At 39.9% G+C, this 20,519-nt stretch overlaps 1 protein-coding gene across 1 annotated transcript in view; it reads right to left on the reverse strand.

Moving 5' to 3' along the window:
* The window catches only part of RGS22 (regulator of G protein signaling 22), a 354,545-nt gene that overhangs the window by 329,918 nt on the left and 4,108 nt on the right, over positions 1-20,519 (reverse strand). Inside the window, exons 3-4 of the mRNA XM_053715916.1 lie at positions 20,380-20,442; positions 14,177-14,389 (exon numbers count right to left, since the gene is read on the reverse strand). Coding sequence (XP_053571891.1) covers positions 14,177-14,389; positions 20,380-20,442 — 276 coding nt within the window. The remainder of the gene's footprint in view (positions 1-14,176; positions 14,390-20,379; positions 20,443-20,519) is intronic.

Below are 20,519 nucleotides of genomic sequence, written 5' to 3' on the forward strand. Positions count from 1 at the left end.
AGTGATTAATTGCATTAACCATGTTTCATTAATGAAAAAGACATAAATTATGCTTACCTGATAATTTCCTTTTCTTCTGATGGAAAGAGTCCACAGCTGCATTCATTACTTTTGGGAAACAAAACCTTGCCACCAGGAGGAGGCAAAGACACCCCAGCCAAAGGCTTAAATACTACTCCCACTCCCCTCATCCCCCAGTCATTCTGCAGAGAAACAAGGAACAGTAGAATAAATATCAGGGTGAAAGGTGCCAGAAGAATAATAAGGATGCCCCACATACAATTACGGGTGGGGAGCTGTGGACTCTTTCCATCAGAAGAAAATTATTAGGTAAGCATAATTTATGTTTTTCTTCTTAAATGGAAAAATTCCACAGCTGCATTCATTACTTTTGGGAAAACAATACCCAAGCTATAGAGGACACTGAATACCAAGACGGGAGGGTACAATAGGCAGCCCATACTGAGGGCACCAGGCCTGAACCTCTACCCAATAAAAAAACCCACTTCTTCCAAAGCTGAGAATTTTTTAAGAGGAAAAGCCCCAATGACACTGACTCGCAGTTAGTCCAGAAGCCAAACTAGAGACCGCAAACGGACTCGTCTGAGCCAACAGTCCTCCAGGAGACACTGTCGTCCAACAGATGGCCCCCCACCGCTCACCCCCCACAAATGAAGGGGACACCAGCCGAAACCCCCAAGGGGACAAGGAAAAGGAGAACCGAGGAAACCAAAAGGTCCCCTAATACAAAAAGAACACCTCCAAGAGTGAGCCCAGCTCACAGAGACCCAAAGGAGGCCATGCCTATATCAAGCGAAACCCGGGATAAGACCGGGCACAGAGACAGAAGAGATGTCTCTCCAACATGCAACTGAAGAGGCGAAGTCCTCCCAGTGTCTGACCATAGAATAGAATACCAAAGCATTCGACCATGAAAAAGTGTGTAATACACCCAGGTGAAAAACCCCAAGTTTGAGAACACAGAGTCCATAACAGGAAGACACAGAGGGTATTTGCGAGGAAGAAGAAGCAGTCAAGCAAGAAACAGACCGCAAAAGCAACCCCCGGACAGAGGGCACGTTACAGGCAACCTAAGTCGCCGAACCAACACACAGGTCCCTAAAAAGGGAGACACAAAACCTTAACCCCTTAATGACAACTGACGTACCAGGTACGTCCTGCAAAAACTTGCAGTTAGTGACAATGGACGTACCTGGTACGTCAGTTGTCTTAGAGAGTGCTGGAAGCGATCGCAATCGCTTCCAGCAGCTCTCAGGGTATTGCAGTGATGCCTCGATATTGAGGCCCTCTCTGCACCGGTAGCGATGCGGCCGTTCGTTGGTGGGTGGGAGCTTACAGGGAGGAGGGTGGGCGGCCCATCGCTACCCGGCATCCGGTTCCTTCAAGTGTATTGTGCACGCCGGATGCCGGGAGCGTGCGGGGGCTGCGTGCACGCGTGCGCGTGCGTGTGTGTGCGCGTGCGCGCGCAGCAATCACTGGCACTGCCACCAATGAATTTAGGTAAGAGGGAGGGGGGCAGAATTTTTTTAAAAAATGATCAGGATCAGGATCTGGATCTGGGGGAGGGGGGTGGTGGGGGGGGGGGGGTGGTTGGGGCAGCTACACTACAGAAAAAATAAAAATAAAACATGTAACAAAACAACAAAACACTTTATTTTTTGGGGAAAACTGGGTACTGGCAGACAGCTGCCAGTACCCAAGATGGTGGCAATTAGGTAGGTGGGGAGGGTTAGAGAGGTGTTTGGGGGGGGATCAGGGAGGTTGGGGGTTAAGGCAGGGGTCCATCACAGCTGAATAATTAAAAAAAAAAAAAAAAAAAAACACCTTTTATTTTAGTACTGGCAGACTTTCTGCCAGTACTTAAGATGGCGGGGACAATTGTGGGGTGGGGGAGGGAAGAGAGCTGTCTGGGAGGGATCAGGGGGTGGGATGTGTCAGGTGGGAGGCTAATCTCTACACTAAAGCTAAAATTAACCCTGCAAGCTCTCTACAAGCTACCTAATTAACCCCTTCACTGCTGGGCTTAATACAAGTGTGGTGCGCAGCAGCATTTAGCGGCCTCCTAATTGCCAAAAAGCAACGCCAAAGCCATATATGTCTGCTATTTATGAACAAAGGAGATCCCAGAGAAGCATTTACAACCATTTGTGCCATAATTGCACAAGCTGTTTGTAAATAATTTAAGTGAGAAACCTAAAATTGTGAAAAATGTCACTTTTTTTTTTATTTGCTCGCATTTGGTGGTGAAATGGTGGCATGAAATATACCAAAATGGGCCTAGATCAATACTTTGGGTTGTCTACTACACTACACTAAAGCTAAAATTAACCCTTCAAGGTCCCTACAAGATCCCTAATTAACCCCTTCACTGCTGGGCATAATACACGTGTGGTGCGCAGCTGCATTTAGCGGCCTTCTAATTACCAAAAAGCAACGCCAAAGCCATATATGTCTGCTATTTCTGAACAAAGGGGATCCCAGAGAAGCATTTACAACCATTTGTGCCATAATTGCACAAACTGTTTGTAAATAATTTCAGTGAGAAACCTAAAGTTTGTGACAAAATTTGTGAAAAAGTGAACATTTTTTTTTATTTGCTCGCATTTGGCAGTGAAATGGTGGCATGAAATATACCAAAATGGGCATAAATCAATACTTTGGGTTGTCTTCTAAAAAAAAATATATACATGTCAAGGGATATTCAGGGATTCCGGACAGATATCAGTGTTCCAATGTAACTAGCGCTAATTTTGAAAAAAAGTGGTTTGGAAATAGCAAAGTTCTACTTGTACTTATTGCCCTATAACTTGCAAAAAAAGCAAACAACATGTAACCATTGGGTATTTCTAAACTCAGGACAAAATTTAGAAACTATTTAGCATGGGTGTTTTTTGGTGGTTGTAGATGTGTAACATATTTTGGAGGTCAAAGTTAGAAAAAGTGTGTTTTTTTCCATTTTTTCCTCATATTTTATATATTTTTTATATTAAATTATAAGATGTGATGAAAAAAATGGTATCTTTAGAAAGTCCATTTAATGGCGAGAAAAACGGTATATAATATGTGTGGGTACAGTAAATGAGTAAGAGGAAAATTACAGCTAAACACAAACACTGCAGAAATGTAAAAATAGCCATTGTCATTAAGGGTAAGAAAACTGAAAAATGGTCCGGTCATTAAGGGGTTAATCAAGGCCCCCCCGAGAAGGAGAGTATACCTTCAGAACCCGAAGGAAGAGTAAACAATCTTCTGAAATCAATGGAGCAAGTTGAAAGGAAAATCTATACCCTAGCAGACTGTGCTATCAGGATAGACTCAACAAAGCTCACACATCCAGAGGAGACTGCGACCCCAATGCAGCCCCTTAGACCACTCGGCCATCCTGACCTGCAGACCCACACCCAGCTAGACCAACCCAGCCTCAGGGATCCAAGACAGGGGAGCAAAAGAATCCCAAAACAGGTACAGGAACGAGCGTAAGGATAGCACAGCCATCCCCACAGAGTACAAGTACAACCTGACTCTGAAAACAGACAAGGCCATAGACCTAAGGATCTATCAAAATAAAGGCCCAAAAAGTCTGACTTGGAGCCAGCAAGACCCCAGGGGGAACCAATCCCACCTTGCCGCCTCCCATCCACGAGAAGCCCCAAGCAAGGACTCCATCTCCATAGGGAGGAGAATATCCCCTAAAGAAAAGGGATGATGCCAGAAGGGCAACAACTGTCCTCAAGGCCCGAAGCCACCGGCTAATGGGAAGATAAATTCCCAACACAGATGTCCTAGAAAAGGACCCCTCTACAAGTAGCTTGCCAAGCAGAGGCACAGCCAACCCATTCACCTGCAGAGCAGGGAATCTACAGGAACACTGGCAAGCTGACCAGGGGAATGCAACCCTAAGGCGCACCAGAAATTGGACATCCAGCACCAGCAGCTGGGTATGAACCAACAACCCTTGAGGCGCAAGCCACACAGCTAACCACTAGATGACACGGACTACTCTGTGGTAAAGAGTAAAAAATACTCCGAAAACCTGGCCAACCATAACCAGGTCAGGTAAATGGAGCAAGGACATAGCCCAAGTTCCCACTACCGTGGAACACCCCGACCAGCCCTGAGATCCAAGATTCCAAAACCACCCAAAACTGGGTCAGGAAAAAGACCAAGCAAAGCTTCAGCAACCGGAAGTCTCAGGGAGAAAAACAGGTCTGGGCACCTAATAGTTCAGGCAAACCTTACCCTAGAACTAAAAACCCTAACTGGCCAAAAAGCCAGACACAAGGGATATGGATGCATATCCAGAGGATCCGGATAGCGAGAAGAACTCGATCCCCGACCAAAGGAAGGAACCACCCCTAGCTAAAGTCCAACGCTCCAAGGAGCAAGGCTAGAAGTCGTATGAAGATACTTCTCAAAGCCTCAGGACAACCAAGGGATACCTTGAGGTAAAAAAAATCCTACTAGCAGGACTAGTCTCCCTATCACCTCTGCACAAGCAGAGGACACAAGGAAGAGAAAGGCACTAAGCCTACCCAGCTCCGGAAAACCTCGAGCTAAACAAAGTCCCCACAGGGAACAACCATCACCCGGAAACACAGATCCCTAAAAGGAGATCCAACTCACCCAGAGACAATGGAAGAAGACCCAAAGGTCTCTTATAACTCAAACAGACAGTACACGTCAAAGAGTAAGAGCTGCATCTAGATACACAATAAACAGCTTACGCGAGGTGTCAAGAGCTGTAACTGGTTTCAAACTGCAAACCTTCTGCATGCTAGACAGCTATCCTGTACAAGCTGTTGGATCAAGCCCAAAAGGACAAATCCAGAGGCCTAAAAATGAAGGCCAAACCACTCAACTGCGGTAAGGGGTGTTAAGCTCTCCAACCCTCCCCCAAATGGGGGAGGAAAACTCTAGGTCCTGATGAAATCAGATGTCAGAGTGATGCAGCGGGAAACTCCCCTGCCCGGTCATCTATGATTGAAGGCTATAAGGACTGAAACAATCCTTCCCGCTTCACTGACCCGCAGGTCCTCTCAAATGTTTAGTTGAACATGAAAAACAATCCGCTAGAATTAGAGTTTTGTTGGTAAAAACCTTCGGCTCTAACGCTCCTTTTTTTTCCAGCGCACCCTTAAGCCAACGCTGGTATTATGAGTTTTCTAAATGGCTGCGTTAGCCTCAGAAAAGTGAGCGTTGAGCCAAATTTAGCTCCACTTCAACCCTCAATACCAGCGTTGCTTACGGTAGCGGTAAGCTGGAAAAACGTGCTTGTGCACGATATCCCCATAGGAAACAATGGGGCTGAGCTGGCTTTAAAAAAAACTAACACCTGCAAACAAAGCAGCGTTCAGCTCATAACGCAGCCCCATTGTTTCCTAGGGGGAAACACTTTCTAAGTCTACACCTAACACCCTAACATGAACCCCGAGTCTAAACACCCCTAACCTTATACTTATTAACCCCTAATCTGCTGCCCCCGCTATCGCTGACACCTACATTATACTATTAACCCCTAATCTGCCGCTCCGGACACCGCCACCACCTACATTATCCCTATGAACCCCTAATCTGCTGTCCCTAACATCGCCGACACCTACATTATATTTATTAACCCCTAATCTGTCCCCCCCCCAACGTCGCCGCCACCTACCTACACTTACTAACCCCTAATTTGCCGACCGGACATCGCCGCCACTATAATAAATGTATTAACCCCTAAACCGCCACACTCCCGCCTCACAAACACTATAATACATTTTATTAACCCCTAATCTGCCCTCCCTAACATCGCCGCCACCTACCTACAATTATTAACCCCTAATCTGCTGCCCCCAATGTCGCCGCTACTATAATAAAGTTATTAACCCCTAAACCTAAGTCTAACCCTAACCCCCCCCTAAATTAAATATAATTTAAATAAAACGAAATAAATTTACTATAATTAAATAAATTATTCCTATTTAAAACGAAATACTTACCTATAAAATAAACCCTAATATAGCTACAATATAACTAATAGTTACATTGTATCTATTTTAGGATTTATATTTATTTTACAGGCAACTTTGTATTTATTTTAACTAGGTACAATAGTTATTAAATAGTTATTAACTATTTAATAGCTACCTAGTTAAAATAATTACAAAATTACCTGTAAAATAAATCCTAACCTAAGTTACAAATACACCTAACACTATACTATCAATAAATTAATTAAATAAATTACCTAAAATGATCTAAAATAAAATACAATTAAATAAAATAAACTATAATACAAAAAAAAACCCCACTAAATTACAAAAAAAAAAAAAAATATTCCAAGAATTTTAATCTAATCTAAGCCCCCTAATAAAATAAAAAAGCCCCCCAAAATAATAAAATGCCCTACCCTAAACTAAATTACAAAGTAATCAGCTCTTTTACCAGCCCTTAAAAGGGCTTTTGCGGGGCATTTCCCCAAAGTAATCAGCTCTTTTACCTGTAAAAAAAAATACAATCCCCCCCCAACATTACAACCCACCACCCACACACCCCTACTCTAAAACCCACCGATCCCCCCTTAAAAAAAACTAACACTACCCCCCTGAAGATCTCCCTACCTTGAGCCGTGTTCACCCAGCCGAGCCGAAGTCTTCATCCGATGGGGCAGAAGAGGACATCCAGACCGGCAGAAATCTTCATCCTATCCGGGCAGAAGAGGACATCCAGACCGGCAGACATCTTCATCCAAGCGGCATCTTCTATCTTCATCCATCCGACGAGAAGCGGCTCCATCTTCAAGACCTCCGGCGTGGAGCATCCTTCCTGGCCGACGGACTAACAACGAATAACGGTTCCTTTAAATGACGTCATCCAAGATGGCGTCCCTCGAATTCCGATTGGCTGATATCGGAATTAAGGTAGGAAAAATCCGATTGGTTGATTTAATCAGCTAATCGGATTGAAGTTCAATCCGATTGGCTGATTGGATCAGCCAATAGAATGCGAGGTCAATTCTGGTTTGGTAGAAGCGCCCCTGTTCAATAACCCCCCTCAGGAGATATTAACCCTCGATTCCAAGATACTACAAGAGACTCACTGAGACCCTTATGATAAGTTAGACCTGCAAGGTGGTAGCCTCTCGGGAAAACATTCACATTACAGTACATTGATGAATAAAGTAAAATGAAACAATCTTACCGGAATCTACGCCATGGATCAGGAACACAGCCTTTTACGTGTGATGGATAGTAGCATCGCCTTCGCAATAGACTTGAGAGAAGAAAGCAGGCAGCGGAGCGAAGTTCGACAATGCTGATTGCTTGAGGAGCTGTTAATCTGAGTTGGGATGGTTTTGCAAAAAGACTCTCCCTGCATCTCTGGACTCTAACTTTCATCTAAGCCATCACTGAGAGACTGACAGGACTACTTAAAACTCCTAGCCCATGCCAAAGAGTACTACCCTCCATAAGAGACAAAAAACAAAAATTAAAAATTCTGACACTTCTCTGCCAACCGCCTGGGACAAAAGGCAAAGAATGACTGGGGATGAAGGGAGTGGGAGGAGTATTTAAGCCTTTGGCTGGGGTGTCTTTGCCTCCTCCTGGTGGCCAGGTTCCTATTTCCCAAAAGAAAAGAATGCAACTGTGGACTCTTTCAAACCAGCTCACTTATCGGTAACCTTATTCAAATACATTTCCCATATGACAAATCCTCACAGTTAATTTATTCACTGGAATGACTGAAACAGTCTATGATCCCATACATGTGGTAATTATTGAGAACATGTTTACAAACTATAAAAAGGTTTGGATCACTGTAGAAGATAAACAGATTCTAATGATTTAACAAGTTATTATCTTTAAAGGCATATAATGATCCTGTAATCATCCTGTATTATTTTGTCAGTATGTTTGTATACGTAAATAGGTTGTTCGGTTGTTACCTTCTTGCTGTAAACTCAACCCTTTGTTTATTTATTTGCAGAAGCAGGAGCATGCTACAGTAATTTATGCCTAGGGTGTTTTTCTTTTTTTTTTTAGCTAAAAATAATATACCTTTATCTGTATCTGCTTAAAGAATAAATAGCTGTGTTGCGTTTTTAATTTTCATTGCTATACTTAATTTGTTCTTTAAATAATGAAATGCAAATTTGTGCTTTCTGGTTAAACACAATTTTGCATATTGGCTTAACGACAACATCTGAGGCAGCATCACTGTAAGAAATAGATGAGATTCTCATTGCTTTAAAATAAGGATGTCTAGAATTTTTGAATGAAGGGCCACAGGGTCCATGATTAAAGCAAGCAATATAAATTGGATCCACACAGGGGTTAAATGTAAGGAAGGGGAACACTCTGGGTACTACAAACAAGTAGAAGCTGATAGCTGGGGGACAGTTTAAAAGCAGTTGCAGCCACTGAGGTTAGAATCCTTGATTTAGTAGCTATTTTTATAGCAGCATCCTCCAACAAACGGGCCAGTGGCCAAAATGTAGCTTTTAATTCTATACCTCAGGCTCCTCACTTATACATAAATACATAAACAACACTATAGTGCTCAAACACTCCTTGTCTGCAATATTTAAAAATGTTTTTTTAAAAGGAAAATAATTTTATTCTTCTCTGCCTTCAATCATTGTATTTGTTTGTTAGACTTGTGCAGTAGAAAAAAAAATGGTTGGTCCGAATCTTTCAGAACGAATATTCGCAGAAATTTGAGTCGTAAATACTTGTTGGCTGCATTATTCTGTATTTGTTTAGTTTTAAATGAAACAAATACTGAATATTCGTAGAACATTCGTAGAACATTTACAATTCTTTTCGTAAACAAAAGTAAGTGTTCCTAAGCTACAGGTGAAAAGCTCACCTGTAGCTTATACTTAGCTTTAGAGCACATAGCCAGGCCTCGCTAATAGGAGGCTTAGTGGGGTGGCTCCTAGGGCTGCACTAAAGGACCTTCTCCTTCAGTGCAGGACCTGGGAGCCGCCACACTAAACCTCCTGTTAGCATGGCCGGGGCTCTGTGAAGAAGAAGACCGGTTAGTGCAGCTCTCAAGGATAAGTTTTAACCCATTAAAGGTAATAAAAGGAAAACAAATTAATACTGACAGATTTTGTTAGTATTTTTTTATTTTCTTTAAAGTTCATTGGTGCATTCATTCAGATATTTGTTTTTGTGAAAACAAAATAAATATCAATTTTCGTTACAAATTTGAATTTGAAATTAAATGAAATAAATGCACATCTCTATTGTTTGTGTGACTGTGAGGCCTAGTTATCAACGTGTCAACTTACCTGCCTTCGCCGGCCCAATACGCCCGCCTAAGCTCGCCTACCATCGCCGCCGCGGACCTGAAAATTTTTGCCTAAGTTATCAATAAATCTGTCAAAAAGCCGCGCACCAAGTACGGGGCGATGAGCAGCGGACTGTGAGAGTTATCACTCATCCGATCTCGCTGCTCTTCGGCTTTTTCACAGCTTTATTGCTAGCCTGTCACTAAGCACCCACACTAACTACACTGTTCTACCCCCTATACCGGCGCCCCCGGTGCCCCACGCAACTCAATAAAGTTATTAACCCCTAAACCGCCGCTCCTAGACCCCGCCGCAAATCTTATAAATGTATTAACCCCTAAACCGCCGCTCCCGGACACCGCCGCCACCTACATTATACCTAGTAACCCCTATCCTGCCCCCCCCTATACCGTCGCCCTCTATAATAAAGTTATTAACCCCTATGCTGCTGATCCCGCACCTCGCCGCAACTAAATAAATAGTTTAACCCCTAAACCACCGCTCCCGGACCCCACCACAACCTATATTAAACTTATTAACCCCTAATCTGCCCCCCTACACCTATAATACATTTATTAACCCCTATCCTGCCCCCCCTACACCGCCGCCACTGTAATAAAATTATTAACCCCTAAACCTAAGTCTAACCCTAACCCTAACACCCCCTTAACTTAAATATTAATTAAATAAATCTAAATAATATTTCTATTATTAACTAAATTAATCCTATTTAAAACTAAATACTTACCTTTAAAATAAACCCTAAGATAGCTACAATATAAATAATAATTATATTGTAGCTATCTTAGGATTTATATTTATTTTACAGGCAAATTTCAATTTAGTTTAACTAGGTACAATAGCTATTAAATAGTTATTAACTATTTAATAGCTACCTAGCTAAAATAAACTGAAATTTACCTGTAAAATAAATCCTAACCTAAGTTACAATTACACCTAACACTACACTATACTTTAATAAATTATTTCTATTTAAAACTAAATACTTACCTGTAAAATAAACCTTAAGATAGCTACAATGTAATTAATAATTACATTGTAGCTATTTTAGGATTTATATTTATTTTACAGGTAACTTTGTATTTATTTTAGCTAGTTAGAATAGTTATTAAATAGTTATTAACTATTTAATAACTACCTAGCTAAAAGAAATACAAAATTACCTGTAAAATAAATCCTAACCTAAGTTACAATTAAACCTAACACTACACTATCATTACATTAATTAAATAAATTAAATACAAATAACTACAATTAAATACAATTACATAAACTAACTAAAGTACAAAAAATAAAAAAGCTAATTTACAAAAAAAAAGTTACAAACATTTAAAAAATATTACAACAATTTTAAGCTAATTACACCTAATCTAATAAAATAACAAAGCCCCCCAAAATAAAAAATGTCCTACCCTATTCTAAATTAAAAAAGTTCTAAGCTCTTTTACCTTACCAGCCCTTAAAAGGGCCTTTTGCGGGGCATGCCACAAAGAATTCAGCTCTTTTGCCTGTAAAAGAAAAATACAACCCCCCCAACATTAAAACCCACCACCCACATACCCCTAATCTAACCCAAACCCCCCTTAAATAAACCTAACACTACCCCCCCCTGAAGATCATCCTACCTTGAGTTGTCTTCAGCCAGCCGACCCACCGATGGAACCGAAGAGGAGATCCGGAGCGGCAGAAGTGATCCTCCAAGGGGCGCTGAAGAAGTCTTCCATCCGATGAAGTCATCATCCAGGCGGCGCTGAAGAAATCTTCCATCCGGGCGATGTCATCTTCCAAGCGGCGCTGAAGAAGTCTTCCATCCGGGCGATGTCATCTTCCAAGCGGGGTCTTCAATTTCTTTCTTCAGGATCCATCTTCATCCCGCCGACGCGAAACATCCTTCTTCCCCGACGGACTAACGACGAATGAAGGCTCCTTTAAGGGACGTCATCCAAGATGGCGTCCCTTCAATTCCGATTGGCTGATAGGATTCCGATCAGTCAATAGAATGCAAGCTCAATCTGATTGGCTGATTCAATCAGCCAATCAGATTTTTCCTACCTTAATTCCGATTGGCTGATAGAATCCTATCAGCCAATCGGAAATTGAAGGGACGCCATCTTGGATGACGTCCCTTAAAGGAGCCTTCATTCGTCGTTAGTCCGTCGGGGAAGAAGGATGTTCCGCGTCGGCGGGATGAAGATGGATCCTGAAGAAAGAAAATTGAAGACCCCGCTTGGAAGATGACATCGCCCGGATGGAAGACTTCTTCAGCGCCGCTTGGAAGATGACATCGCCCGGATGGAAGACTTCTTCAGCGCCGTCTGGATGATGACTTCATCGGATGGAAGACTTCTTCAGCGCCCCTTGGAGGATCACTTCTGCCGCTCCGGATCTCCTCTTCGGTTCCATCGGTGGGTTGGCTGGCTGAAGACAACTCAAGGTAGGATGATCTTCAGGGGGGTAGTGTTAGGTTTATTTAAGGGGGTTTGGGTTAGATTAGGGGTATGTGGGTGGTGGGTTTTAATGTTGGGGGGGTTGCATTTTTCTTTTACAGGCAAAAGAGCTGAATTCTTTGGAGCATGCCCCGCAAAAGGCCCTTTTAAGGGCTGGTAAGTTAAAAGAGCTTTGAACTTTTTTTAATTTAGAATAGGGTAGGGAATTTTTTATTTAGTGTTAGGTTTAATTGTAACTTAGTTTAGGATTTATTTTACAGGTAATTTTGTATTTCTTTTAGCTAGGTAGTTATTAAATAGTTAATAACTATTTAATAACTATTCTAACTAGCTAAAATAAATACAAAGTTACCTGTAAAATAAATATAAATCCTAAAATAGCTACAATGTAATTATTAATTACATTGTAGCTATCTTAGGGTTTATTTTACAGGTAAGTATTTAGTTTTAAATATAAATAATTTAGTATAGTGTAGTGTTAGGTGTAATTGTAACTTAGGTTAGGATTTATTTTACAGGTAAATTTCAGTTTATTTTAGCTAGGTAGCTATTAAATAGTTATTAACTATTTAATAGCTATTGTACCTAGTTAAACTAAATTGAAATTTGCCTGTAAAATAAATATAAATCCTAAGATAGCTACAATATAATTATTATTTATATTGTAGCTATCTTAGGGTTTATTTTAAAGGTAAGTATTTAGTTTTAAATAGGATTCATTTAGTTAATAATAGAAATATTATTTAGATTTATTTAATTAATATTTAAGTTAGGGGGGTGTTAGGGTTAGGGTTAGACTTAGGTTTAGGGGTTAATAATTTTATTACAGTGGCGGCGGTGTAGGGGGGGCAGGATAGGGGTTAATAAATGTATTATAGGTGTAGGGGGGGGCAGATTAGGGGTTAATAAGTTTAATATAGGTTGCGGCAGGGTCCGGGAGCGGCGGTTTAGGGGTTAAACTATTTATTTAGTTGCGGCGAGGTCCGGGATTAGCAGGATAGCGGTTAATAACTTTATTATAGAGGGTGGCGGTATGGGGGGGCAGGATAGGGGTTAATAGGTATCATGTAGGTGGCGGCGGGGTCTGGGAGCGGCGGCTTAGGGGTTAATACATATAATATGTATAATGTAGCTTGCGGTGGGCTCCGGGAGCGGTGGTTTAGGGGGTAATACATTTATTTAGTTGCGGCAGTGTAGGGGGGCAGATTAGGGGTGTTTAGACTCTGGGTACATGTTAGGGTGTTAGGTGCAGACATCTCCCATAGGAATCAATGGGATGTCTGGCAGCAGCGAACTTGTACTTTCGCTATGGTCAGACTCCCATTGATTCCTATGGGATTCGCCACCTCCAGGGCGGCGGATTGAAAACCAGGTACGCTGGGCCGGAAAAGTGCCGAGCGTACCTGCTAGTTTTTTGATAACTAGCAAAAGTAGTCAGATTGTGCCGCACTTGTGTGCGGAACATCTGTAGTGACGTAAGAATCGATCTGTGTCGGACTGAGTCCAGCGGATCGAAGCTTACGTCACAAAATTCTACTTTTGCCGGTCTCTAGCCTTTGATAACTAAGGCGAATCAGCCTCGCCACAAATACGCTGCGGAATTCCAGCGTATTTGAGGTTGACGGCTTGATAACTACCCCCCTGTGTGTGTAATTTGTGCACCTCTAATGCCATTGTATTGCTAGTTTGGGTAAGTATATATTTTGTGTGGAAAAAAATGCAAATATCCTGTATCATAGACTTCTTTCATTTCCATCCTTAAGACCGATCTAAAAGCCAGGTTTTTAGGGTTACTTTGGGTGAAATCTGGTTAGTAACCATAGTAACAAGTAGCTTTTTTATACTTATAATCTACTTTAGATATTCTTTAAGGGTCATTAAACACTAAATACATTTTATAAGCATAGTATTGAGGTTTCCCCGCCACCTTCTAGTCATGGGCGCCTGCATGTTGAAATTTATCTTTCATTATATTCCAGGGCTGATGTTTTTGCATATGTGCAACAGCTCTTCTTCAGATACCTAGAGTGTAACTTAAGTTCCAAAATTAAGCACCATAATTAGATGGAGGGGTACGAAATGTATCTAGTGTTTAATGTCCCTTTACAATCTGACATGTTATTGGCTCCTAAGGACTTTAATGGAATAACTCTGCTGTATCATACTTCCCAACACTTTCTGATGATGTGGGGGCAGAACCTTGGTGCACTGGGGCATTGTTGCACAGGGGTAGGTCAGTGCAGGATGAGGGTAGTGTCAGAATGTGTCATGTACGGAGTTGAGGTGGAGTGTGACAGTAGCAGTAGGGACAGAGCTACCAACTGGAACAAAATGCAGTATAGTTGAAAGGTATATTTTAGTTTACGTAACTATATAAAAACAATTCTAGTTTAAGAGAAAAAAAACTCACCATAGTATTATAACTGTTATTAATATTCAGGTCGGTAGAAGAAGATGTCTTTGGCTTCAGACCAGTCACAATTCTTGTTGCATTGTAAACAGGATTTGGAGGCTCGTTCTCACGTAAGAGTTTTTTTATATGTTTTGTCAAACTTTCTGGCACATTGTTAATGACTTCAAAAATTCCAAAAATTTTATTAAACTTGATGACTTCAGGGAATGTCTACAAAACAAACATTTTCTTTAGTCAGCTTTTAAAATTACTGTGCTTATATACTGTACACTAAACGCTTTGTTATGCTAGTATCTCATACAAAACGCATTTCCAAAATAAATGAAAAATTCGAACAGTACCTAACATAGGGCTATATTACAAGTGGTACACTAACTGCTGCCTGCATGAGCGATAAGGTGATCTTTGTGCATGCCGGAAGTAGCGCACGTATTACGAGTTGAAAGTAAATGCTCGCTTGAGTTCAATTTAATTTAACGTGCGTCAGGATATTGTGACTTCAGAGCTCTAGTTAACTGTTACATGGGTCAAAAATGTTGCACAAAAAACATAAAACAGTACATTTACACTCTTTACAACACTGTCTAATAAAAATTATTTTAAAAATTGCATACAATACTTATTAGGGTTCAAAGATATAAGGCCTCAGGTTTAGAGAGAAAAAAAAGAGCTGCAAAGGGTTTAACCATAGAGATACATACATACACATGACTAAAAGTGTATATGTATGTATATGTTTATATGTGCTTACATGTATCTATTGACATGTATAGACATAATATTAACACATAAATATATATGAACACATATATAGACATATGTATCTATGTATCTATACCTACAGTATATATAATACTGTATGTATTAATATATATTTTACCAAAAAAAACCACATCATATATTAAGAATACATAGAACATATTCTGCTATGTGAAGAATATTGGAAAGTGAAATATTCATATTCATGTCCGGTTATCGCACATTGGTTAAATGTAATTAGGTGTTTGTTTTTTTCACTTTTCGCTCTCCATTGAAGTCTATGGGGGAATATGTTAACACGGTTGCGATATTTAAAGTTCGGCTTTTTGCGTGCATCGGGTTTGTGCTCATGCAAAAACTTTTTACTTTGAACTTGTAATACGTGCGCTACCTGATGCGCGCAAAAAGTCTCCATCTAGTCAATCTATCTAGTGATAAATTGTGCGCCACTCGTAATCTAGCCCATAATCAGGATTACAGTATATTATTGTTATAATATATTTAAGTAAATATTAAGATTTTAAGTATGGTGCTGACATTTTACTAAAATAAAATTATACATGAAGTGAAACTTTTAAAGAATGTTTAGCACTTTTATAATGTAAAGAAGTCAAAATTATTTTCATGATTCAGATAGAGCCTGAACTTTTTTTGTTTAAGTAATTTTTATCGAGGTTAAACATGTGATATAATAAACACATTTGCATTACAAAAAAAAAAAAAGAATCATGGCAGTCAAAGTGCCTTAGCATATAGTCATATCCATTGCGACACATTTATGCAAGACACGAATAGTAGACCTCACATTTTCTATATTTTCTTTGAATCTGTTTAAAAGTATAAAAGAATAACCATGTGGTAATGCACAATATGTATATATAAGATATAGAGAATATACCTTGTTGAGCTTTATAATCTTTTCAAACCCAAAATATGTAATAGACAAATATCAAATTGTGGCTTACTGTATGTAGGAACTGGAAATGTCAAGGTAAAGTATACCTAAGCCACCTGATTTTGGGTGATTAAGAAAATGTTAATTTGAGTGCAGTATGTTTTGAGGGAAACCGCGTAAGAGTGCTCTAGCATAATCACATATTACTAGAGTTCTATAGATATATGAGGGGGGGTGGAGACTAGTCATAAGTTTTCTAAGCTGGGAACAAGAGCCTTTGATTATATAGGTTCTATATAAATGTTCTCATGTTGAGGTAAACAAGTGGGACATAGAGGAGAATAATATATGAATACATATAAAGATCCACATGTAAACAGATGAAGCAACACTATTTGGTTAATGACAGTAAGTATTGAGCTGAGGGAGACCATAATAGCTTTCCTGTTATATCTGGAATCCTATCATTTAGTAACCAGTTAGCATTTAAACATAAATTACCTCAGTCCAGGATTATACCTACTTCCATAACCATTACATTACAGCGCAATATAACTTACAATAATGCAATAATGCAAAGAGAGGCACAAAAACATCTAAATTATCACAGCCTACTCCCATCATCCGGGCATGGGCCCTATACCCAGCGATAGGCAGGTATAAAAAAACAGATGTCTATAACTATTAGGGAAAATGATACAGTAAGTAGATGTATACTCTAAAAGAGAACGTTGCCTCACACATAGTGCCAAAGGCACCCTTTTCATAGCTTATTTGTACCTTACTCTGGGGGATGGCTATGCTGCCTCTCTATGTGGAAAATCATTAGACTAGGGGCATTTAACAATTTCTTCGTATATTTCCCAAATATCGAAGTACTATAAAGATTTTATCAAACTAAAGTCTTATGAGAACATGTCATGGGAAATCAATAACAGGCAAAACCCTCCAAACACAGCAGAGCACATAGTATAACAAACATCCATCAGTGTATATAAGTGAAAGTTGGAAAAAGAAATATCAAGCAAGCACCCAGAATATGTACCTTATAATATAAAGGTCAAAGCAGAAATATTTAGAAACTATTGCGCTGTAAGTGAAAGTAGGTAATATAGGTAGGTATCATACACATGATATTGTTAAACATTAAACCTGTGCTTGAGATGTCAAGAATATAGGTTATAAGAAATAAGTATGGGGTTGTAAATAAGAGGTAACTGTCACCATTGAACAAGTCATGTTTGTTAGGTGATAGTGTGTCAAAATCATACACAAAATACAACAAAGCCTTAAGGTGTACTGGGCATGTGTAGCTCACAAACAGAGGAATTCCATTAGTACTGGGCTCAGGCTGTCATTAATTAAATATATAATGAACCCACTATGTGTGTATAAACATTCGTAGACCATTAACTTTAATACTCAAAATAAAAGTAACCATTAGAACTGTACCAATAGTGTCCTTAGAAAGTTCCTATCTCCATGGAACCTTATACCTCCAATGAAAAGGTTTCGTTATGAGATACAATGAGAACACAAGTTCCCAGTATAGATTTGAGAATAAAAAATAAGTCATAGGGTGAACTGAGTGTCATTTTACATCTCACAGTGCCAGCCTTACTCCGACTCTGCGATCTCAGCATCTTGACAGGAAAATTTTAGCCTACTCCAGTTTTAGGCGTGATAGAAGCAAGTCTCTTAAGGCTCCAGGGCACCTCCATTTCAGTTAGGAGACGTGGGATATAGAAAATACACTGTGATCTCAATTGGGGATCACCATCTCCCATTAGTTCCAGGAATAAGTTGGTAGTCATAGCCATCGTGAGGTAAGTGCCATTGCTCTTAGGAAGTGGTGAGGAAACCCCTGTGATGACAGCGCAATGTCGCCTCGGTTCCCCATTGCTCCTCTTGTGATAAGAAGAGGTGCTAGTCAGCATTGTGAGCCGCGTTGCAGAACCCTTCTCATCAGGGTTGCTCTGATCCTCATCACTCCCCATACAGCCCAACGTGCGGTACGAAGTTGTATTGCCGTTAGAGATTAAGTCATCTTGCCCAGAAGGAGTGATATGTTCATCTGCACATCCGCCTTTGTAAGCACACCAAATTCGATGGTTCCATAATAAAGATCTGCACGAGATGCATCTACATGTATATGTGCAGCATTTTGTAAAGCCATGTCCGCTAGGGCTTCACGCATTACCAGCGTTAGGCTATGGAAGTGTTCGTAGTGGAGCTGAGCCATCTCAGACTCCCACATGGCCGAGGCCTCCTTCATGGCTTAGATGCTGTCAAACTCGCTGATCTAGATATGTCCAGCCGATCACCCAAACTCTTCTCCAGCCCAGATAAACATATTAGGAATCTGTCTTAATCATCTTAGAGGTAGAAATTTGCGTTTACCCTTCTTTAAATAAGGTTAGAACCGGAGCTCAGCAGAAACATGTCTTGTTCCCTTAGCAGTTAGCTCCTCCCCCCCGAGCCTGAACTTTTAAAAAAAAATTCAATTTACTTCTATTATCAAATTTATTTTGTTCTCTTAGTATCCGTTGTTGAAAAGCATACATAGAGGCCGAATTATCAAAGGTCTTGTGGACCTGATCCGACAGTGCGGATCAGGTCCGCAAGACCTCGCTGAATGCAGAGAGCAATACGCTCTCCGTATTCAGCATTGCACCAGCAGCTCACAAGAGCTGCTGGTGCAACGCCGCCCCCTGCAGATTTACGGCCAATCGACTACCAGCAGGGAGGTGTCAATCAACCCGATCGTATTCGATCGGGTTGAATTGCGGAGATGTCTGTCCGCCTGCTCAGAGCAGGCGGACAGGGTTATGGAGCAGCGGTATTTAGACCATTCAGAGCTTGATAAATGGGCCTTATAGATAGTCTTAGGAGTAGCAATGCACTACTGAGAACTAGCTGTTAATTAGGTGCTACTCACATATGTCTCTTCTCATTGGCTCACCAGATGTGTTCAGTAGTGCATAGCTACTCTGTGGCTGACTAAGTAGATGTTTCACCCCTCAGCAGAGATTAAACACATAGGTCTCAATTCAAATCTTTCAGTTACAGTTTATTATTGTTTTTTCAACTCCTGATTCATGTTTTGCAAGTTCTGAGTGGTTACAATCCAACTGATAACACTATTTCTGTATCTGAAAAAGTTCAGAATGGATCTAAGCAAATAGCGATAAAATCACCCATATGATGCATAGACAGCAATTGCTTTGGTGATCACAATCCTCCAGGCCACAAGATTTGCATTTTATTTTGACAATAAGATTGGCACATCAAATTCAACACACAAAGGGTGTTGATATAGTACGAAGCTGGCCTTTTTGTCATGTTAGCCACTAATCAAAGACAATTTGGTATACTTCTATTACCTTGCACATGTGCAATACACCCTGAAATGGTCACAGATGCTATTATAGATGTATATATGGATATATGGTTTAGATTCATTAAAACTATATTCAGCACAATTGTATAGTCCCTTTGAAGTGCATGGGACAGACAATTACATAATGCATATGTATTTAACAAACAAATATGTGATATCTCATACAGCTAACAAGATCTGCATGAAATGTGAGAAAACTGAAGACCGCAACATCTAAAAATATCGTTTATCAATCACACTCTTACAATTTTTTCTAAATTACAATAACTTCATCTTTATAAACAGGATTTCTATAAGCAATTGTGTATTTGTGATCAGAATTTAACAGTCTGACATTAGATCCTGTTTATTGCTAATCAAGATCGTATGCACAGGTTGTTTACAGTAAACATAAATCCCCAAAATTATGTTTTAAAAAAAACATGATTTATGGTATTAAGAACCGCCAACTTCTTAACGTAATACAAGTTCGGTAAAGACAAACCTCATTCATACAGTGAGGTTTGAAAGATGTGGCTATAATTTCAAACTTGTCACTCCCGTTTTAGAAGATGACATAAATTGCTGCCGCATTCGTATGAAAATTTATTTCCCACTCTGTTATACTTGATTTTAGATAACAATCTCATAACAAAGGAAAACAAGGTTTTCTTAATGAATTAAACATTATTTATAAAAAATACTTTAAACATATAAAACTTTTAAAAAACATCAATGATCAAACATGCTCAGTATACCCATCATGTCAGTATACAATTGGCATTCTTATTGTTTAACACATCATAAACACCACTCTGTCCAATAAACACATACACAGACTCTATTTATGCCATTAACCCATTGCAATTTCAGTGATCGGCATACATCATCATCAGTATTGATTGCCACTCTGAGAGAATGTTGATCGAATCTCGTGAGTTAACGATCTCAGCTATGTTTGACTCAGAAATTTGTTTTGTTTTTTTAAAAGGAAAAAATTGGAATCCCCCCCCCCCCCCCCCGTAATTATATAAGCAAGCAATAGTACAATAAGAATAGTACAATAATAAAATAAAACATATTAAAGCATTTTATTTTTGCACTTTTATGTCAATTTACTTGCAGCATTATCTGCTGTTACTACATACAGGGCAAATACATACTTACAGGAAGACTTAGGAATTCATTAAAGTATTCTACAAGCAAATCGTCTGTTGCTAAGAAATCCTCCTGCATAAAGAAAGGACAGAGACTTTGTTACAGTATGACAAAGGATGTAAACACTGTGCAATAATGTATCTGAAAAG

This window comes from Bombina bombina, chromosome 5 (genome assembly GCF_027579735.1).
Source record: "Bombina bombina isolate aBomBom1 chromosome 5, aBomBom1.pri, whole genome shotgun sequence".
Classification (NCBI taxonomy): Eukaryota; Metazoa; Chordata; class Amphibia; order Anura; family Bombinatoridae; genus Bombina; species Bombina bombina.